The 21,488-nt window shown below is 60.1% G+C and overlaps 1 protein-coding gene across 3 annotated transcripts; it reads left to right on the top strand.

Moving 5' to 3' along the window:
* Nucleotides 1-1,612: 1,612 nt before the first annotated feature.
* SHF (Src homology 2 domain containing F) lies at nucleotides 1,613-20,715 on the top strand. Of its 3 annotated transcripts, none has more exons than XM_074837173.1 (7): nucleotides 1,615-2,035; nucleotides 9,468-9,597; nucleotides 10,663-10,881; nucleotides 12,497-12,634; nucleotides 15,701-15,872; nucleotides 16,240-16,359; nucleotides 19,893-20,715. In XM_074837173.1, exons 1-7 carry the CDS (start codon nucleotides 1,652-1,654, stop codon nucleotides 20,077-20,079), a joined length of 1,350 nt encoding a protein of 449 aa, XP_074693274.1. In that variant the 5' UTR covers nucleotides 1,615-1,651; the 3' UTR covers nucleotides 20,080-20,715. The 3 variants fall into 3 exon arrangements, with proteins under 3 accessions (XP_074693275.1, XP_074693274.1, XP_074693276.1); XM_074837175.1 differs by lacking the exon at nucleotides 1,615-2,035 and adding an exon at nucleotides 8,082-8,099; XM_074837174.1 differs by lacking the exon at nucleotides 12,497-12,634 and having other exon boundaries at nucleotides 1,613-2,035.
* The last annotated feature ends 773 nt before the right edge of the window (nucleotides 20,716-21,488 follow it).

Below are 21,488 nucleotides of genomic sequence, written 5' to 3'. Positions count from 1 at the left end.
GTGCTGTGCCGGGCTGGCACAGGAGGCTCAGCTCTGCAGCCCCGTCCCAGCTCTCCTCCTGCACAGGAGCTGGAAGGAAGGGAGGTCACCAGGAGAAGCGTCTCTCTCCAGACATCCTCTCCTCTCCGCAGCAGGCACCCCGACAGTCACATCCCCGCATCTGTTCCCATAGTGGGGCAGGAAGCCGGCTCACGGTGTGGGGACGGGCAGGACCACACCATGGCACCTCTCACCCCTCGCCCCGTGCCTCTGCACAGCTCCACCTCTGCAGTGGTCCCACTTTCAGAGCATCCTGCCTCCGTCCGTCCCCCTTCCCTTTCAGGCGTGGCTGACCATGGCCTTCAGGGGATTCAGCCCGCGAGCAGGGCCGGGAGCGGGTTTGGGTGATGGTGTGCGCTTAGGAAGGGGTGTGGAGGATTTGGGGGCGTAGGACTGGAGACGGGGCTGTGCCCCAGGGGTTAGGAGGGCATGGGGAAACAGTCCGTCCTGGGCGGTGGGTGAGCAGGGGCGGCGGTGGCCGGTGACGCGGGTGTGTGCAGGGGTAACAGTCAGAACGTGTAAACGTGCTGTTTGCTGCCGCAACGGCCTCAGCCTCTGCTGCCACGCTCCAACACGCTGCTCCCAGTGTCACTGCCCTGCTCTGCACGCTTGTCACCACCGGCCCCTCCTGGCAAATCCAGCCCTCCCTGGGCTGCACCCCAGGGCATGTCCTCCAGCCCTCGTCCTGGCCCCACGTGTGCTGGGGCTCAGCACCACGTCCCTGCACACCTAGGCTCGGCTCAGCCCTCGTCCCAGGCAGCTTTCCTGGCTTGTCCCTGCTCCCCCCAGTCCCGCAGGGTGCCAGCCTGGCGGCGGGGCAGCTCTGCTCTGCGAGCCCCGCTCGGGGCTGGTGCCACGAGCACCTCCTGGGCACCGGGTCGCCATCAAGGGGCCCTTTATCGCTCCGGGCTCGTTCGCAGCTGCCCCGGCGGCCCTTCTCCCGGTGCCTTTCTCTGCTCCCGGAGCCGGGTGATGCTCGGGGGGGGGGCGCAGCGGCAGCAGCAGCCGGGGCCGGATCAGGCCCGCGGTCCCCAGGCCCCGCAGCAGGACGGACGGACGGACGGACGGACGGGGCAGCGGCCGCCCCGGGGGGGCCGATTCTCCCCCGAGGCGGGACGCGGGGCCCCGGGGAAGGAGCCGAGAGGCAGCGGCTGTGCCGGGAGCGCCGGGAGGGGCCGGCCCGGAGCGCCGGGAAGGCCGGGCCGGGCGCGGCGGAAGGCGGGCCGGGCGGCGGGGCAGCGGGGCGGGTCCGGGGGGAGGCGGGCCGGGCCGGGCCGGGCCGGGCGGCGGGGAAGGCCGTGCCGTGCCGTGCCGTGCCGGGAAGGGGGGTGGGGGGGAGCGGGTCCGGGGAAGTGGGGCGGGGGGGGGGGGGAAGCCCCGCTCGGAGCAGCCGGCGCGGCGGCTCCGGCAGGTGGCACTGGCCGCCTCCCCCGGCCGCCTCCCCCGCTCCCCCCCCGGCCCGGGCGCCGCCGCCGCCGCCGCGCTCAGTCCGCCAGCGCCGATGCTGCTGAGCGGAGCGGCGGCCGGCTCGGAGCGCGGCGGCGGCGGCGGGGCGGCGGCCGGGCCGGGGGCCGGGGCGGGGGCCGGCGGGGCCCCGCAGTGCGTGGGCACCATGGCCCGCTGGCTCCGCGAGCACCTGGGCTTCCGCAGCGCCAAGCCCGCGCCCCCCGCGCCGCCCAAGCCCGACTACCGCGCCGGGCCGCCGCCGCAGCCGCCCCCGCCGCCCGGGGGCGCCGCCGAGCCGCTGGCCGCCGCCCAGCCCGACATCGTGGCGGCCTACCGGCTGCAGAAGGAGCGCGACTTCGAGGACCCCTACAGCGGGGCGCCGCCGGCCGCCGCCCCCGACGGACCCCGCTACGTCTCGCCCAAGCACCGGCTCATCAAGGTGGAGGCGGTGGAGAAGGCGCCCGCCAGCCCCCCGCCGCCGCTGCTGGCCCCCGCCGCCCCCAGCTCGCCCCCGGACGGCCCCGAGCCGCCCGACGAGCCGCCGCAGGAGGTGAGTGTCCCGGGCCGGGCACCCCGCCGCCCTCCCCGCGGCCGGGGGCGATGCTCTGGGTTTGCCCCGCCGGACCCTCAGCAGCGCCTGCTGCGAGGAGCGAGGCCGGGGCCCCTGGGGCAGGTGGAGCCGAGGGCTCGCTGTGTGGCGGGAGCCGCGGCCGGGTTCCACGGGGGCTCCCGCGTCGCGTCCCCCTGCGCCCCGGCAGCACCGACATGCCGGTCACACGTCAGCAGCAGTGGCGCGGCGGGGCGGCCCTGGCCTCTCCTCCTGCTCCCGCGGGAGGCAGGTATAACCCCAGCAGGAAGCGGCACTCGCCGAGGCGCGAGAGCTCAGGGCCTGACGGCCGCCTTCCCCTCCCTGCTTCTTGCCATTTCTTTGCAGCCAAGTGCTTGGTGCTCTACACAACTGAAGACCTTCCAGCCTGGGAAGGCCTGGCGCGGCACAGGACCGTCTCCGGTGGCCTCCAACGCTGGGGCTGGTGGCCCTGGGCCTCCTTCCACTCCGTGCCCGGCAGCGCAGATCTCCCTCTGCCCGCTTGCCGGAGCCTGCCGGTGCCAGCGGCGGCGGCCGGGCGCCCCTGAGCTGTCGTGCTGCTTTGTCAGGGAGCCTCAGCGCCTCTTTGTCTGCTGCCTCCCAGCCGACTTCTCAGGGGTGAGAGCGGAGCCTGGCGCTGCCGGCCAGGAAGGAGGCGAGGAACGTCCCTGGCGAGAGGCAGGAGCCGGGGAGAAACTCCCCGTGGGGAGACAGGCTCCGAGCGGCACAAGGACCCTGTAGAGGAATAAACCCGCCGGGGCTGCCGCCGTCGGTGCCGGGCCTCTTGGCGGAGAGGTTGATGGGGGACTGTGCAAATAAAGGCAGGAGGGGTAATTAGTGCCCGCCAGCACTGCCGCCTGCAAGACAGGGCTTGTCGAGCAAACTCGACGGGATTGCAGATCTGGCTGGTGTAGGGAATGGTGGATGTAATGATCCCATCCGTGGTCCTGGCACCGCCAGGCAGAACGATGAAACAAGTGCGGGGCAAAATCTGCTTGGGAGTATTTTAAGCAGATAGAAAAACTTGTCGCTGCTGGATCTTGGAAAGCTGCTTGTACTGACTAATCGCTTTCGGGAGGTTTCCAGAGGGGCCCAGCAGAAACCCTCTTCTGCTCTGGGATCCTGTAGACTGGCCACTGCGGGCAGCAGAGGAGGAGGAGGAGGAGGAGGGGGGCACTGGCAGTGGGGACTGGAGGTGCTGTTGTGGTGATGTGGTTTGCTGAGGCAGGCTGGATGGTTTTTCCTCTGGAATATGTATGTGTGGGATCAGAGGGACCAGGGGCAGGTGGTGGACATGGGAAGGACTCGGGCTGTGATGTGCAAAGGGCTGAGCAGGAGCTGCAGGAAGTGGGGGCTGCCAGCAGGTACGGTCAGGGCTGTGCCGGCATCCGAGGGCTGGGGATAAGCTGGGAAGTTTAGAGAAAAGCCAAGAGCTGGCATACGTTCAGGGAAACCCTGCTAACAGCACTAGGCCAAAGAAGACCCTTCGTCTTATCCAAGATAGACGGCGATTAGATTATCTCCCGATCCCCTGAGTGCCTCTGTGGGGAGGAGGTTTCTAATTCTTCAGGGCTCCGGTACGTGATGGACACAGGCAGAGCTCCAGAGGCTGGGTGAAGGCAGAGATAAAGTGGGAGTATTTGATAGCGCATGCAGCTGTCCATTAAATCAGTTTCCCTGGAGGAGCCGGGGAGCCTCTGCCACGTGGAGCATCTCTGTTGGGCTTGAGCGCCCTTTGCAGCTCCTGTCTGCTGGCCTTGACGTTGGGCTGGGCGGTGGGAGGTTGCTGCGAGGCCATGGTGGTGGCCCAGGAGGGTGGAGGCGCCTGCTGGGGGGATGCTGATGCTTGTGGCCCTTGCTCTTGGCGGCAGTGTCAAGGTGTCCTGGAGCAGGGGAGGCACACCAGGGCTGGGCTGGAGCCTCCGCTGAATTCCTCAAGCCGAGACGATGGTTGTAGCTCCCACGCTTAGGAAGAGGTGGTGGATACTGTTCCTTACCCTCCACGGGGACTGGGGCTCCAGAAAGCCAGTGAGTGTGGGCCTTGAGTTGTGGTGATGCTGAAGATGAAGGGACAGGTACAATTCTAGGTAGAGGTGAGGCTGCTGGAGCAGAGAGGTTTTTTGCTAACGATTGACAGTGAAAAACACTCTAATAAAACGTGCATCCCTTCCGAGCGGGGAGGATGAGGAGGGACAGAAGTGGAAGAGGGTCAGCCACCACTTCCTGGTTGTGTGGTTTGGCCGAGGCCATGTGGTTTGCGGTACGGGTGCTGCGTTGAGGTTGGGGGACCGATCGTGTTCCCTGGGAGCCCTGTGCCTGCTGTAGCTGCCCTGCCCCTTCTGGAGAATTGAAGATGGAGCAGGAATATCCTGGCAATGGCATCCTTCCTGCCTGGGCCATGCGGTGCTTTGCTGTCATACATGAGTCGTCACATCTTTCTGCCTTGCGTGGGATCTGCAGCATCTTGCGGGGATGTGCTTAGAGTGAGCTCTGCAGTGGCTCCTGCTCCATTAGAAACGCTTGCTGGACATGGTGGGGACCAGCACAGGTCCTTCTCCATCTGCTTGGTCTGGGCAGGCCTTTCCCTACAGCAGTGGACGATGGACTGGCCCTATGTGGCTCGCCTGAACGAGGCAGATACCCTGGAGATGTCTCCTCTGCCGTGTTTGGATTAGGTGTGAGGAGCAATGCCACCAGGATGCAGTGGGGAGAGATGCGGTGAGGGACCTCCCTGCATGGGGACGCCTGTTCCCGGGGACAGGGTTGGGGATCTGCCTGGGGACATCTTTGTCTCATGCCCGCCAGGACCGGTCGCTGGCGTTTTTGCTGGGAGTGCAGGGTCAGTGCCGCGGGGTGTGGGAACGGCCAGCCAGGAAGCTCTTGGGCGTGTGTCTTTCCTGTGAGAGCCTCCCCAAACTGAGTCATCCTGCGCGGTGCCGTGCTGCCCGCCCCACGCTCCCTCCTCCTGTGCCACGGGTGCAGCCGTGGGCTCCCCGCCTGGCCCAGCTGTCCCCCACAGGCTGCGGGCTGGACCCTTCTTGGAAGGCCAGTGCTAGGTTTGCTTTTGGGTTTGGCTTCAGCGTCCACTGAAAGCCAAGCTGCAAGATGTGTAAAACTAGGAAAATTTTGCACCTGGCAGAGTGAAAGAACTGAGTTTGGTTATAACTCAGAGTGGCTCCAGTGTTAAACCCAACAATCTTCTGGGGGGACCCCAAACATGCTTTATCTCCAGGTCAAGAAACTTGATTATAAAGCGAAGGATCTCCCCAGGCATCCTCTGGGGACCTCTCTCTAGAGTGAAGCATCTTGTTACAGTGAAAGGTGGTGGCAGGTAGGATGTCTGTAGGCAGGATGGGGTGAAGAGCCCCAGCTCTGTCCTCGGATCTTGGCATCTGAACTGTGAATGCTCTTGGAGAGCTGCCGTCTGTCGCCTTCACTGGTGGGCAGCGTAAAAGCTGTTTTACTGCGAGAATCCAGTGACGATCTGGTCCTTCGCTTTAATTTTCTTTCGATTTTCTTTTTTTCTTACAGTTGGCATAAATAATAGAGTGAGACCAGCCTCAGTACCGCAGCAGGGATCTAGGTGTGCGCTGCCATGACAGATAAACACGTGAAAAACACGCACGTGCACACAGAGGACATGTGTCCAAGTGCCAGCGGTGCCCGGCTGTTCTCTGAAACCAAGAGCTGCCCTGGGATGGTGACTCTGTGTGTCAGGCTTTTCCTTTGCAACCGTATTATTTCAAATCTAGCAAAGCTTGTGCTGTGTGTGAGCAGGCGACGCCTCGGTACCCAGGCATCTGAGTGGCGGGTGGTGAGCATCAATCTCTGCGACACGGGAGGTGAGCGAAGCATGGAAATGCCTGGCCTGTGACGGAACCGGGGGGGTCTGGGGCACCCCTGGGAGCTGCCCCGCCAGCGGCTGTGGTCCCCTCCTGTGCTGGGGGAGCGGCTGCGTGCACCGCAGCTGCTGCAGGGAGCCCCGCACGGCTTGTGAAGTCCAGCGCTCAGATTAGGAAATGTCAGAGATGCAGTTTCCCAGGCAACCTTAATTTGGCCCCACGTGCAAGGGCGTTAAGATGCAGTCGGTAATTGTGTGGTCCCCACCGTCTGCCCTCTAAGAGCCCTGCCCCACTCCCGGCACCGGCCGGAGCCTCTGGCCACCCCAGCCTTGGGGCTCGGCCTACCGTTCCCGCTTGCTTGGCTGTGCATCCCAAGGTTACAGTGCTCCTGGAGACAGTTAGGACTTGCCTTCCCAGCTTTTCTGTGGCTCTCCCCTGGTAGTATCTGACCATTTTAAAAGTGAAAGGGTTTATGTTCTCAGCACCCTATGGTGGGGAGGCTTCGCTCCTACAAAGAGGCATCCTTGAGATAATGGAGGAGTAAAGCCAGTGTGGCAAAACCCCACTAAACCTAGGGGGCCTGGAGACTCAAGCCCCTGATCTGAGCTGTTTTCTCTGGGTCTGAGCTAAGCCTAGCAGACCGCGTCTTGCCTGCATAGACCCTGTCTAATTGTTGCTGAGTGTCTCTGCACCCCCCTGGAAGCAAAATACCCAGTTTTAGCAGTCTCAGCAGAGAGGTGTTATGATGCTCCACCATCCTCTGCTTTCTAGACCTGGGGGCATCTGAGTGGGGGGCACTCTGTGAGCTTGCTGGAGCTTGTGTGTCCCTCCTTGGGAAGCCAGACCTGAGCGCTGAGGAAACACAGAGCGGGGTTTCCTCCAGTTGGGAAGCGCGACCACGGTGTGCAGAGGAGTCTGTCAGCTGCCGAGCTGCTGTGCTGGTGCCCTGTCTTGTCTGAAGCTGCTCTGTGTTTATGGGGTGAGAGAGGGAGGGTTCAGGACTGGTGCCAGCAGCAAGCTGGGTCTATGTCTATCTAGCAAAATGCGTCTAGGAGATGGGGTTCGTGGCAGGTTTGAATGCGGGCAGCTTGGGCTCAGGGCAGGAGGAATGAGCAGGCAACCCGTTTCTGAGCCCAGGAGGGTCAGCAAACTGCGTTTCACAGCCCTGCAGCACTCTTGGAGCCACGAGAGCTCTTTGCAGAGGGCGAGCATCGGGCATGGCGCTGCCCGTCTGCCCGCCTCGCAGGCGCTCGCGTGTCAAGCCTGTGCGTTTGTGCGTGTCGGGACGCCTGCCTGCATGCTCCTGCCTCCCTTGGCACTGGCGCCTGTGAGAATGAGCTGTCGCCAGCGCGGGGCTGTGCTCTGCAGATGTCCTTGCGGCGGAGCGAAAGCCTCTTTGCAGTTTTTTGAGGCGTGGGTGCAGCCCCTGGCATCTGCCAGCTGTTTGGAGCGGCGGGCGCTGGTCTGCCCTCGGGATGGAGCAGGCAGTGGGTGGGAAGCACCCGCTTGCTGCAGGCTGAGCCCCTCTTTGCCATGGAGAGGAAAAGGGTGTTTAGAGAAGAGGGGGGGCCTCCTGCAGTGAATTTACCGTCACTGTCGCTCATCTCCCCGCCCCGTGGGTGTTAGCTTGGGTCCTAGCAACCAAGCAGCTGCAAAAGTCATCAGTGACTTTAAGATTTCACTGGGGTGCTTCGCCCCAGTGGTGGCAAGCAAAGGGCTGCAGCCCCCTGGGCTCAGCATTGCCCCTTGGTGTTCCTGGTGCCCAGTGGGGCCTGAGTGGTGCCACGTCTCCCTCGGATGATGGAGGCAAGAGCAGATTTCCTGTCTCCCGCTGCAAAACCAGGGACTGGCTGCTCCTGCAGCCCCATCCCAGCTTGCTGGCACCCGGCCCTGCCTGCAGAGCCAGTGGGAGGTTTTGTTCTTTCCCTCTCATCCGGGGGAGGCCGGTACCCTGAGCAGCCATCTGTCGCGCTGCTGCCTGGCCGAGGGGTGAGAGCGTCTTCTTTGCTCTCACGTTTGAGCCCCTGTTGTGCTTGCCCAGGGGGCTGCGAGCCCTGTGGCTGGCGGGGTTTGCTCCGGGGATGATGCTTTGCTGCTCACTCATGCTCCGGTATGGAGGGGCCAGGCTTGGAGAGCTGCGTCGGCCACCCCGGGAGCCCGGAGCTGGGATGCTTACGGAGGAGATGGTGAGGAGGTGGTGAGGCGGGATGTGGGGAGCTGCGTTCCTCCCACAGCTCAGAGGGGTGTGAAGGCTCGGGCTGTGTGGAGGTGTTTACAGCTCCAGTTCCTGTTCCCTTTTCCTGCTGGGTTTTGCCGCTTGAGGCTATTGTCGGACCGTTTTGCACAGGAAGGAGGAAGAAGTGTTTTGCTTTAAGCTGATTATGGGAGCCGGAGAGGAATCTGTGAGCGGTCCTGGTCTCCAGGGCTGGCCAGGAGCAGGGACAGCATGGTGGTGAGGGCAGAACCTGCTGCTGGGTGGGGTTATGCAGCCACCACACCATGCTCGGGCGGTTTGGTCTTGGAGCTCTACGTAGCTGCCATTGTGGTGGCAAAACCCATCTCGCCAGCTGGGCCAGCCTGGGGTTTGCAGCCTGGTGGGCGAGCAGACCCCAGCAAAGGTGCTTGGGTGCACTTGGACCCTGCTGGAAATACTTCCTGGCCTTGTTATGGGACCAGGCTTCGGGGCTGGCTGTGGGATGTACAGCCGGGGGCTGCAGCATCATGCCATGGGGTGCTGCAGCTGGGAAGCTGCTGAGGGGCCAGAGCAGGCGTGTGGCTCCAGTGCTGGAGGGAATCAAGCTCTGGGACATGCCCCATATCCTACTGCAGGATTGTCCCCTTTTTGTTAGTAAGGGCAGACCTCAGGCTTTTTGTGCCGGCTCTTGGTCCTGCTTCCTGGTGGCTCCTGATCACGTGGAGAAGCCCTGTCTTGTGTTATTAGGGAGGCAGGTAGGGATGCTGTGGGGGCATGGGAGGGAGTGGAGAGGAAGCCATAGTTTGTTCTTGGCCCCTGTTAAGAAACATCTTCAAATGAGCCTGCAGGAGCCCTGGAAAATAATCCGTGAGTTCCCATCGTGCCAGTGCCAGCTGATGCCCCTGTACTGGGATCTGCACCCCTTCTCCACCTTGGGCGAGGAAATGTGGCTGCGTGCAGGGAGAGCATCTGCTGTGGGGTGGGGGACGGTGGGGACAGCACCGCCGGCAGCCCCGCACCGCAGTGGTGGCTTTGCCAGGGCGTCTGCGCAGGCCCTGGCAGTGCTGAGCCGATGGTAAGGGAGGAGGCTGGGCCGCCTTCTGCTCTGCTTGGCTCTGGCCCAGCTTTCGGGACAAAGGCTGGAGCATTTCCACGGCCGAGCGCTGGTGCCTGGAAAGCCGCCGGCTGCCAGCACCTGCTCAGCGGGGCTGCCATGATGCGGGCTTGGGGGCCGGGCTGCCGCGCTAGCTGCTGCTAGCAGAGCTTGTGGCGAGGTTTTAAGGGGCTTCAGCTGGTCCCTGACCCTGCCCAAAAAGGCAGGGAGTACCCTAACCCTTCTCCTACCCTTTCCCTCTTCCAGCTGGCTGTCCTGGAGGACTACGCAGATCCTTTCGATGCGGCGCAGGTGGCTGGTAGCCAGGCAGGGCTGGAGAAGGTGATGGAGAACGATGGATACATGGAGCCATATGAAGCCCAGAAGATGATGGCTGGTAAGGTGGAAGGCTCTGTGAAAGGGCCCCTCTTTGCACTTCTGGTCCCTGCTGTGTGAATTTGGTGGCCACTGTACTCTGTTCCTTGCAGCCCATGACAGTACTGGGTCCCCCAGTCAAGGCGAACTTGGGTGATCGCTGTAGTGGTGCACAGCCACTTTGTGGGCAAATTTTCACAGCTCTAGCCAGGTGCGATGGGTCTGCCATAGCCAGAGCACTCACAAAGCTACCCGAGCAATAAAGGCACCTCGATATTTCTTCCTGCAATGCTGCCCCCTGGGACCACAGTGCCTGCTTGCCGGGCTGAGCCAGGAGAGACCTGACATTCGATGTGTCTGGCATAAAACTAAGATGGATGTGGGAGCTATTTAATTTGGTTAGGACTGGGCCAGAGCGTGCCGTTGTCTGCCGCAGCAGTGGGGTCACCAGTGGGCTGGAAGCAGGTGAGGTGAGAGCGCGCCCTCCCAAAGGCATCTCTCTTGCTGCCGCAGTGCCTGCAGGGTCGTCGTGCTGGCTGGCGTGCTCCAGGCTCTGACTCTGCTTTGCAGTTCCATGGTTTTCCTGGAGTGAGTGGTTTCTGGAAAGCTCATGTGGCTTTTTGGACTAGACCGTCGAATTTCTTGGAAAAACCGGCAAGTGGCGAAGAGTCTGCTTGTGTCTGTGGGAGAGACTTTTGTTCTGCTCGAGGGAAGGGTGTTTTATTACACTAGCCACGCTGGGTGTCCAGGGAAGAAACCCGACCTCTCTGCTCACAGGGACTCAGTCTCTGGGCTGCTCTGTCCCCATGGACCCCTCTTTGCAGGGCTGCGTGAGAGCGGGGGTGTTGTACTGCGGGGAGTGGAGGCATCTTGGTGCTGTGGACTGCTCAGGACCCAGTGGCCCAGCAATTCCCCTGCTTCTGGCAGGCGCTTGCCGGAGGTCTGGGGGATCTCCTCCATCGCTGATGCTCCTCACCCCACGTCACCCTCGGGTGAAATTGAGCCCTTTCATTAGCAGGGCTTTGGCGACCATGCCCAGGATATGTTGGGCAAAAAGCTCACGGTCTTTTCCCTCTTCTGCTGCTAGAGATCCGCCAGAAGGGCTTACGGGAGGCTCCTGCCCGGCCGCTGCCCCTCTACGACACTCCCTACGAGCCTGTCCTTGGAGGGCTGGACATGGAGGGTGACCGCCTGGCTTGCCCCAGGCCCAGGGAGTCCCGGCTGCCCGAGGACGATGAGCGGCCGCCCGAGGAGTACGACCAGCCCTGGGAGTGGAAGAAGGAGCGGATCTCCAAAGCCTTTGCAGGTGAGTGATAGGAGCGGCCATGAAGGATGGATAGCAGCCACAGAGCAACTGATGTGTTGTGTTTTGCAAGGGGGAAGCTGGCTCCTTGGTGTTCCTTCGTCTTTTGGGGGTCGGTAGTGTTGGCCTTTGCATTTCCGTGGCTTAGGGAGCACTCATGCACTTGCAGAAGCTGTTTCTCTTCAGCAGGGAGCCAGGCCGCATGGAGTGGTGGATGGAGCTGCCTTGACAGCCTGTCTAGTGCCCATCTCTTGTTGTTTCTTCCCCCCTCTGACTGCTCATAGCCTCCCGTGCAAGTTAACCCCCCCAGCCTCGAATTTCAGGGGAGAGGCTTGACCCTGGGCTCAAGCAGATCCCTCCTTCCTTGGGACAGGACGACAGCTGGGTGCTCCCCCAGGAGCCTTTGGCCAGGCAATCGTCCTGACCTATTTATCTGTGCTGTGGGATCGATTGTGTTTGTGTTTTTTAATGAGGAAATCCATGCTGTGCATTAGTGCTGGCTCCTCCACTAGTGCTGGCTAATTGCCACGCTCTTATATAGGATGCATTTTAATTGCAGCATTGTGTGTCTGCGCTGCAGCCGGCGTGCAGGAGCTGCTCGAGCCCGGCCGTTGTCAGCGCTGCGCGGGGATGCTGGCGGAGAGGGCCGTGGAGATTCGGCTTGGCAGTGGTTCACCTTTTGGGTTTGGGCTCTGTGAGCTGGAGATGCGTGTGCTGGGCTCGACGCCACGGAGTTTACTCATGCCTGGGGTTGCACTCGTGCTGCTGGGACTCGGCCGGGCGCGGGGCCAGCACCCGTGACGTGCTGTGCTGAGGGTTCGGCTCAGGCTCCGTCGTGAAACGCGGCGCGCTGCAGGGCTGGGTTTGTGCTGAAGTGTCTGTGCTGAAGGATCTGGGTGGATGAGCCGCCTTGCTCGATGTCCCTGGGTGGAGGTGGCATGTTCACAGGTCTGGCTCACGTGTGGATGCACATGGGTGCTCCCCAGAGTGCTTCAAGCTTGCTCCGAGTCTTCAGGGAGTCAAGTTGCCATGTCCTGGGCCACGTTCGGACCTGCTGTGGCTTGCAGGGCATTTCTCCTCTCCTGCAATGCTGGAACCTCTCTGCTGACCCATTCGCCCCTGGGGGGTCTGTGAGAGCCCTGCTGATGGGCAGCTGGTACTGGCATGAGGCAGCAACCTGCTGGTGCCTGGCAGGGGAACGTGGGCCCCGTGGGGGGACTGGGAAGCACCCAGAGCAAGAGTGATGCACAGGGAGGACAGATGGCGATGGGATGCTCAGCCAAGGTCCCCGGATGGACGTGCACGTGGGACCGGGGTGATCGCAGGCTCCCCCCCACCCCAGAGAGGGTCGGCTGGGAAGGCTGATGGAGGAGCAGGGTCTCTCCGTCAGGAACGTGCCCCACGTCAGGCCTGTCTCTGCTTGGTGCTGGGGAGGGGACCAGTTGGCCAAGCTGGTGTAGGGGTCCTGGGAATTTAGTCCTCAGGTCTTTCACCCCACAACTGCTCTCCTTCTCCATGGGCCTGGTGTTGCTGATGGTTTTTTCTAAGCCCTCTCTTTCTCTCTTTCTCTTTCTCTTTCTCTCTCTTTCCCACCCCCACCCTCCCCCCCCCCATCCAGTTGAAATCAAGGTCATTAAAGACCTGCCATGGCCACCGCCGGTGGGACAGCTTGACAGCGGTGAAAGCCCCCCGGACGGTGAGGCCGGTGCCTCCGTCCCTCCGCAGCACGGCCAGCCCAGCTACGAAGACGCCAACGGTGGGTCTTGCGTGACAGTGGGGTGTCCAGGGGGGCTGCGGCCAGTGCTCGCTGTGACCCTGCCTCGCTGCCCCGCCAGCACCGAGATGCTGCAACGCCTCGGAGCTTGCCTGGACTGGCAAGGGCTCTGCCAGCGGGCGCTGCCAGACATCCACCCTCCTCCACCCTCCCCCAGCTCCTCCTGGCCCATTCAGTTGTTCTGTGCCGGACACCAGACGTTTGTCCTTGCCTCTTCTGCATCTTCTCTAGCTCCGCAATGCCTCTTTGCACGCAGCAGCTGAGCCGCACCAGCGGGTTATTCGGTGGCAGAGTTATTACCGTCTCTTTTGTTCTCTCCTCTTTGCCTCCAAACACCCAATGTTTGATGGCTGCTTTTAACGACAACTGCTCTGAGCATTTAGCTGATGTTGTCTCGGGACTCTTAATACCCAGGTCCCTTACAGGTGTGGTAGCAGCTAATTCAGATCCCACCGCTGAAGTCGGGGTTGTTTTTTCCCCGTGCGCCTCGCTTCGTCATTTAGCACTGCTCCATTTCCTCTGTCATTTTATTACCTTGCTGCTCAGTGGCAGGAGGTCCCTCTGGATTCTTTGCTCTTGTTTTTGCTATCCTGAACAGCTAAATCTCCCAGGTACACTTCGTCATCTCAGGTTTGCCTTGTTGTGAAGCCTTTTTTGTGTGTCTGTGCCGAGCAGCAGAGCCCCCATGTAAATCCCCCTTGGACTCTGCTGGCAGTCTCACTTATGAAAGCCAAATATTGCTGCTTCTCTTTTAACCCATTACTAGTATTTTAAGGACCTTGCTCTTACGCCGTAGTGGATTAGGGTTTCGACAAGAACATTAGGTGGGGGGGTTTGTCGAAAGCCATACAGGCTTTTGGGGTTGGGCTGCTGCTCTTGTGAAGAACTGGGACGGATCTGTGAGCCGTGACTTTTTCTCTACAAAGTGGTGGCTGTGCCCCGGCGTGCCATGTCTGCCCGTGCGTCACTAACGCTGCTGCTGGTAGACACTGTGACGTGCTGGGTGCAGATGTCTGATTTCCTTATCTGCAGTTACCCAGATCCCTGCAGAGCTTCGTAAAGAAAAAACAATATGGCATTTGCTTCCTCCCAGGTGGGTTTGAGCAGGAGGTTGCACATGACAGCTGATTTCGCTGCTGATGGCACTCCAGAGTGATGCAGCTGCTCTGCCGGGGCCGCATCGGGGTACTGTCCCAAACCTGTAGGGATGCTTCAGGCTGAGCTCAGTCTCGAAAAAGAAAGGTCTTGGCACGGGGGAACTTCCCGATCCTCTTCCTACAATGAATGCAGGTGTCAAGAAAAATTAATTTCTTTGCTATGCAGCCTCTACTCTTCCCCCATCATTTATATTATCCCTGCAGTCGCTCTGACATGCATCCTACTCCTGATGAACACATCAGTTTGTCATTTTTCCTGGTTTTAGCAACACAGAGTCTCTTTTTTTCCTGACTTGCATTGTTGTGCTAAGTTTATCTTTCCAGAGTTTTGTCTCATTTTCTACTTCTCCTGTCTGGGGGTGACTTGAACTTCTTGAAGGATGTCTTCTTACTCCTAGGGGCTTGTTTTTAATATCCTGTTTAATCATGCACATGCCTCTGCCTCTCTCTGACAGGTGCAATGCATTTCTTCTGAGCCTCTAACACGATGACTTTGTGCCGCCAGCAAACACTTCGTTGTTTTGATTGTCTGGCTTTTTAACAATTGCCCAGATTTTTTAAGGTGTTGAGTTGAAATTGAAGCCTGGATGTTATGTACAGGGGTGAGCCTCGCCGGTGAGAAGCCAAACTGCTGCGGAGACATGGCTGGTCAAGCCTTAATGCTGAGCACCTCCTCCCCGAGCTCCTTCTCGGGGGGTTTTAAGCCGTGCTAAGCTGCAGAGGATTTTGGCTGGGTTTCCTTTCGGCTGCCTTCCTCTCTTCTCAGTGCTGGCAGGGGCTGGAGACCTGGTTGTCTGTGTAGGGCCCAGACAAAGTGTCCCTCAAATAGCTGCATTAGAGGATGCCCTGCTAGAGAGAAAAACATCCCTCTCTGGGTAGTTTTTGCCTCTGTGCTGCAGCAGCATGGCCTCAGCATTGACCTGCTTTTGCTTCCCCCTCCAGCAGCCGGGAAGCATGGGGAGGGGGGAAGCTGCCCAGCTGGGGGCATCCTGCTTGTCCTGGGAGCTGTGGTGCCTGGGCTCGGCCACCTCCGGGGTGACTGTGCCTCCGCGGCACCAACCACCAGCAGCCTCACGTCAAGGCAGCTCTGCCTGATCGATAACTAATTTGTGTGAGGGGGCTTGCATTGCAGGGGAGCAATAATGAACTCTCTGGAGGCGGGAGAAACAATATCGTTAATGCTGAAATCATCCTGCACGGAAATAACAGTCGGCGGGAGGCTGGGTCCCCGGGGCACGTCTGGGTTAATGCCCTGCCGCTCGCCAGGCGGCACGCACCGGGCTGCTGTGCTTTGTCATCGCGCGGGGGCCCGTGGCTGGGCTGGTGCCGGGCAGAGGGTTGCGCTGGGGAGGCACCTCGCAGTCAAAATGTCCCCTTCCCATCTCGGAGAATTATTTTTTTCACCCCAGGAGGTTTACTTGTGCCAGCAGAAATGCGTCCATCCTTTCCAAACTGACTGCTCCCTTTAGCTCTACCCCTTCCTCTTCTTTTTTTTTAATTTAATTTTTCTTTCAAGATTGGAGAGTGTCTCCTTACTGCTTCTAACTTAACTCTATGCCGCAGCCACTGAATCTCTGGTTGCATTAGCAAAACCTCTCTGAGCTTTTGAAACCTCCCTGGAAAGTATTTCCAGGGGCTCAGGTGCTGTAGGGACCTCAGTCCTGGTGTGGTAGGGACCCAACCTCGTCTATCCTGGGGCACTGCAGTGAGCAGCAGCCCAAGAGCTGCCCTGCCCATACTTAGAGCAGGGGAATGGGGCAGTGCGAGGGGACCCAGCACGATGTGATGTGGCTCTGGCTTTTTCTGCAGGCTCTCTCCACAGGGGTAGAGCTGGGAGCCCAGCCTGTCCGTCTGTCCCCGCCACTGGCTGTGACACGTGTCTGTCCTGCAGGTCCATCAGAGGGGCTGGGGTACGGCCACACCTCGCCCTGCAGGGAGGAGAAGGCCAGGGCTGCCCTCAGGCATGGCTCCAGCAGCCTCAAGAGCACGAAGATGCTGATCGCTGAACCTGGCCCCTTCGTCGGGGAGAGGATCGACCCTGCCCTGCCCCTGGAGAGCCAGTGGTGAGTCCTGCCTGCCCCGAGCAGCTGCCCAACCCCTCTGCCTGCTCCAGGATCCCTGTGGCCCCACCACAGGGAGCCCTGGGGCAGACTTGCTTCCTTCTTTCTTCCCTGGCCCCACATTTCTGCCTGCTTGTCCCTGGTGCCCATCTCACAGTCACGGTGTCCCCGTGTGCCCTCTGCACTGCCCTGAGCTGCCCAGTGCAGCCCTGCCCCTTGTCCCCCAACCCTGGTGGTGCCATCCGCATCTCTCTCCCTGAACATGGATGCTGCTCCCGTGGAGGTGCTGGGGGGCTGGCCCCGGGGCAGAGTCCTTCCCGGGGTGTCTGCTGTCTGCCCGGCACAGCCGGTCCCTCTCCTGCCTCTCCAGCTGGTACCACGGGGCCATCAGCCGGACAGACGCGGAGACGCTGCTGAGGCTGTGCAAGGAGGCCAGCTACTTGGTGCGCAACAGCGAGACCAGCAAGAACGACTTCTCCCTCTCCTTGAAGTGAGTGAGCGGGACAGGGCTGGGGGGGGGGTGGTGGTGGACCCACAGCAGAGGTGACCCGGTGCCGTGGGTGACCCCTCGCGGGTGGGTGCCCCATGCGAGCATGTGCCCGTGCCGATGGGGTAACTGAGACGACCACGGGGTGGTCAGAAATGGCTGGAATACGAAGTCTGCACTTCTCTGCAGTGTGACACAGGCTTCAGGTTTGGTGTCTGGCAAAAGTATCTCTCAGGAAGGCTTGTGGACCTAGAGGCACACTGCTCTTCCCTTGGCAGTGCTAGTAATCCCTCATACAGATAACATGATGTGCCTCACTGCTCACTTGAATGGGTCTGGTTACAGCTTCCAGCTCTGGCTTCTTCTTACCCCAGTTTTTGTAGCTTAGTTTCACGGGAATAAAAAGTTTGTGTGATCCCATTGTTGATGGAAACACAGGTACCCATCGCTGCCTCCCTAGCTCACGTGATCCTTGAAGCCGTTGCTCAACCCCGCTGTAGAGGGGGCATTGCGCTGCTTTGGTTTCCCAGCAGGGAAGCCTCACCCCCACAGCATGGCTTGGTTTCTGCTTGTTTTTTATGGGGGGATCTTTGCACCCTCCCCAAGTTTTCCAGATTCCCTGAGTGCCAGAACTGCATGAAGCATCGCTGTGCAGGAGCTGCCCATAGCTCCTCATCCAGCTCTTTGGAGGCTCTTGGGACAGCCCAAACCCACGAAATCAAAGCTGTTACTGTCCTGAAGATGATGATGGGTTAGCAAATACCTTCTTGCCCTGCTGCTGGATGACTATATTAGCTCTGTTCCTGGCAGATGTGAAAAAAGTATTTATTGAGCACTTCAGTTGTCTCTGCCCAACAACAGGCCACGTATCCTTATGCTTTCCTCAATATACTTTACGTTTTCCCGGTGGTCTCTGTACCTGCATTGCTCCCTGGTGGTTTCAGCCTTCCCTTTTTATTTCCCAGTGACACAACTGTGAATTAGATTACTCTGCCTCTCTATATTTTTTTTTTCACTTTTTTGCTGCCTTCAGCACCAAACCAGGGCAGAAGTTTAGCTGAAAATATTCTTTCTTCCTTGTGCACTTGTAGCTTTCAGATCAGACAATAAACCTTTCTGGAAAAGCTCCCTCCTTTCCTTTTTTTTTTTTTGTTAGAATTTTTACTGACATTTTTTCTCAATATTTTTTTCCTTGCCCTGGCTTGCAAGCAGTTTTGAAGTGACAGCTTCTGCTGGTTGGTGAGTCATATTCAAGGCTGCGAGAGGTCCTCTCAGCCGTCGCCTCGTGGGTGGCATTAGCCAGCATGTGTGTTGGAGAGCCGGGGAGGTGGCGTTGGGGTAGTTGATGGGGCTTCCTCCCTCGCCAGCATGAGTGCCCCTTTCCATCACCTCCCTAAAAGCCAGTCACCCATTTCTTTGGGGTTTTTTCCTTACTTCTTACTGCCTGTCCTTAGCCTTGCGGCAAAAATGGCCAAATCCTCCTCTCAAATGTCATGTGTGGCTAGGATGTGGCCTTGCAGCAGTGTGCCACTTCCTCAGAGGAGACTGTGGCCCATCCAGGAGCTGCTCGGGCATTGCCTGGCCACCAGCTCTCCTTGCTGGTGCATAGAGCCCGCAGCCTCGGGAGCATGATTTTAACTCCATTGCCTTTCTCTGTAGAGCCTTTTCAAGGAAAGTCCCCTGGGATGCTTTTTATATAGCTGTAAGCTGGCTGGCTGCATCTCTTTTTTTTTTTTTTTTTAAACTCTTTTTTTTTTTTTTTTTTCCTTGAGAAAGGAGGCGCAGCTGAGGACATGGTCTGAAAGAGAGCTCTGGTGCTGACCTAACGCCCTTTTGTGCTGCTTTAAAGGAAACTATGCACAAGAGAGAAGCAGGAGTGGCTGTACCAGTAGCGTGTCAGGTAGCCGGCAGGATTTAACCCTGCTGTGACAGTCCTGGCTGGTCTAGGCTAGGCAGCCCCACGTTGCCTGTCACAGACAGGGTTGTAGTATTAATGCCTCAAATGCTCGGAGAATGAGTCCCTCCTGGCTCGCGCCTCCATGAGAGTGGCTGAGGCCACGCTGCAAAGGTTTGGGTCCTTCCTCTCATCTGTAAGGTGCTCGGCAGGAGCAGCGCCTGCCCCTTCTCCTCCCACTCCTGCTGCTGGCTGCGAGGCTGTGGGGTTTGCAGCGCACTCCCTCAGGCATCATCCCGGGGGTCCCATCTCAGTCACGTCCCTGAGCTTGTGACAAAGACCCGTGGAGCGATTCGGGCAAAGCACAACCAGCCTCACCTCTCTGTGGACCTGCGTGGCAGCGGTCTGGCTCCGGACTGGCACTGATCCTGCACCAGGCTCCCGCACATCTCTCCCCTGCCAGCACCAGGCAAGGGCTGGGTCTGCCTGCAGACAGGGTGCAGCGCTGAGGGCAGCACCCGTGGGCAGCTCTGCGTGTTAGCGGTGTGACTGTGTGTGTGTGTGTGTGTGCAGGATGAACCCACGCACCTTCACGGGGGGCTGTGCATGGTGCAGCCCCTGCAGCTCTTCCCTGCGCCCCGCCGCTGGGACGCAGGATGCGGCCAGCTATCGCTTTGCCGTGGCCCTTGGCGGGGGGCTGCGGCTCTCCCCGCTGCCCTCCCCCGGCGCGGCTGGCTCCTTGCCTCTCGGCGCTAAATGGATTGCAAACCCATTCTGCTAATGCAGCCGGGCTGTCCATTATGGGCACTGTCTCCAGCCGGGGGGATGGGACTGGCCTGCACAGCACTGGAAGTGGCTCAGCATTGCTGATGAGGTCCTGTCTGCTTTTAAGTCATCAATATTTTGCCCTAATGTGCATTCCAGACGCTGAAGACAGACTGTGGCTCTCCTCAGAGACGCAAATTAATAGCAACAGGGCCATTAGCCCGTCACTTGGAATCAGTGCTCATGGCAGGATCTGCCTGCGCAGCCTCGCGTGGCTCAGTGCCTGTGCTGTGCCGGGAAACGGCCTCGCTACGCAGAGCAGGTTTTATGGACCCTGCAGTATTGGCGGGGGGAGGGCGGGCAGGGGCAATGCACTGTGGGATGAAGGAGAAAATCCTGCTTTGCCACAGTGACACTGGAGATCCATGAGCTGAAGTTCTCCCGTGTGAGCCAGGGTGGTTGCAAAAGGGGCTTTGCCACAGGCGAGAGGTGAAAGCTGCTGTCCCTATGTCGCCCTGCAGCAAGAGCCCCCGCTGCTCCTGCCCAGGCTCTGCCCTCGCTGCCCTGCCTGCACACACCTACCTCAGCCTTGGCACCGTCCTTGTCCCCGGATGGACCCCTCACACCCCACCGCATGGCCCTGCTCCCTGGGGGGGACACAGTACAGCGTGGCTGGCCACGTCCCTCCCCTGTGCCATGGGCTTCATTTGGAGTTGGCCCAGAGCAGGATGGTGTGGGCAGGGCCATGGCTGGGCACAGGAGTCAGCAGCGTCCCCCCCAGCTGCAGGGGCAGGCTGCCTGTCTTGGGGAGGTCAGGATCTGATGGAAGGCTCAGGCCAGCTGCACCTCCTAACTCTGCCTCAATCTCTCCTTGCAGGAGCAGCCAGGGCTTCATGCACATGAAACTGTCCCGGACCCAAGAGAACAAGTACGTGCTGGGTCAGCACAGCCCGCCCTTCGACAGCGTGCCGGAGATCATTCATCACTATGCCAGCCGCAAGCTGCCCATCAAGGGGGCTGAGCACATGTCCTTGCTTTACCCGGTGGCTATCCGTACCCTATAGTACTCACCCTCCATGAGCCAGGCTCGAGGCCGGGTGCACCCAAAACTGGCCCGTCCGCAGGGCCGAGCGCCGCTGTGCCGAGGACGGGCTCCGGACCGGCAGCCCATGAGCAGCTCGCTGGGCATGGCTGGCGCTGCTGGGGATTGCTGCAGCTGGACCCCTCGTCCCGCTCTCTCGGGGGGCTCCTGTGTGCTGGTTTGCCCGCTGGGATGGCACCGGGAGGACCCCCTGTGTGAGGAGCTGAGCGGGGCTTGCCAGCTGTCCCCTGCCCTCGCCTGCCTCTGGGCAGAGCTCGGGTCGCAAGGGCTGGAACTGGGGCCTTGGAGAGGCTGGGGAGGGGGGCAATGTGTGGGGAAAAGGGGGAGAAATCATCCGGTAGCAGGCCTGAGGTGCCTCCGAGCAGGGGCCTGGCTCTGCCCACGGGAGACAAAATGGCTGTGCCCACAGGCGAGGCGGCTGGCAGGGTGCGAGCAGGGGCCTGCCCGGGGCTAGTGAGGCACAGGGGGTCAGGCAGGCCGGCGGTGGCCCCCACCCACACGGGTGCTCGGTACTTGCTGCCATCCTTTGCCAAATGTAAATAGTGACCGGTCTCGGCTGCGCGTGCAGCACCACTGCCCAATAAAGCAGTGCATGGTCTCCTGCTGCTCCCTGGGGACCTCGCGCCCGCGTCCCACCACCTTGAGTGGGGCATTGGTGTGGCAAAACGGCAGGGAGGGGGATTTTATTACACAAAAGCTCTAAGCGAGTTGATTTTTCTTTCGCTCTTGCATACGCTGAGAGCCCTGTGCCCGAGCGGTCCAGCCAGCTCACTCGTCTGAGACACAGGGGACAAGGGACACCGGTGGTCACATCCTTGCTATGTCTTTGGGACCCTTCGTGGGCAGCGATGAGCTGATTTGGACATGCCTGTTAGTCCTTATAGAAGGGGGTGTTCTTTGGGGTCTTCTGCCTCCTTGTTTTCCTTCACCCCTTGTAAGTCTTAGGCAAAGTCCCTGAATTTCAGAGACCTCTGTTCTCCTCCTCTGGGTATTTACTGGCTCCAGTCCTGTCCGTCTTTCGGACACCTTGTCTTTGGGCCGGCTTGCTCCTTTTCTTCATTTGGCTGAAGCTACAGCTGATGCTCTGTAGCATTTAATGCATACCTTGCCATTTAACCGTGTTCCTGGTGTTGCTGCTGTACCCACACCTGTACATTTCCTCCATCCATGCTTCAGACTAAGCTCAGTCTTGCAGTTACTCTCCTGCAGGGCGTTCCCTTTCCCCTCCGCTCCCTGTGTGCTCTCGCTGTGCTCAGCAGAGGGGATGGCAGCAGCAAATTCGCTGCTGGACCAGCAAAACCTTTTGCATCAGCGGAGCAAAGCACTTAGGGCATTGGTGGGATGTGTTAGCAGTGTCTTGATGAAGGCTTT

The sequence above is a fragment of the Strix aluco genome, chromosome 12 (genome assembly GCF_031877795.1).
Source record: "Strix aluco isolate bStrAlu1 chromosome 12, bStrAlu1.hap1, whole genome shotgun sequence".
In the NCBI taxonomy this organism is placed as follows: domain Eukaryota; kingdom Metazoa; phylum Chordata; class Aves; order Strigiformes; family Strigidae; genus Strix; species Strix aluco.
The sequence above is the reverse complement of the archived record's forward strand: the minus strand, read 5'-3'. Positions and strand labels throughout refer to the sequence as shown.

What these genes read in the sequence shown, in the direction of transcription:
- SHF (XM_074837173.1), top strand. Translation starts at nt 1,652, where the DNA reads ATGGCCCGCTGGCTCCGCGAGCACCTGGGCTTCCGCAGCGCCAAGCCC. An exon ending in CCGACGAGCCGCCGCAGGAG is followed by an intron (nt 2,036 to 9,467) that starts GTGAGTGTCCCG and finishes TCCCTCTTCCAG; the next exon opens with CTGGCTGTCCTGGAGGACTA. An exon ending in CAGCTACGAAGACGCCAACG is followed by an intron (nt 12,635 to 15,700) that starts GTGGGTCTTGCG and finishes TCTGTCCTGCAG; the next exon opens with GTCCATCAGAGGGGCTGGGG.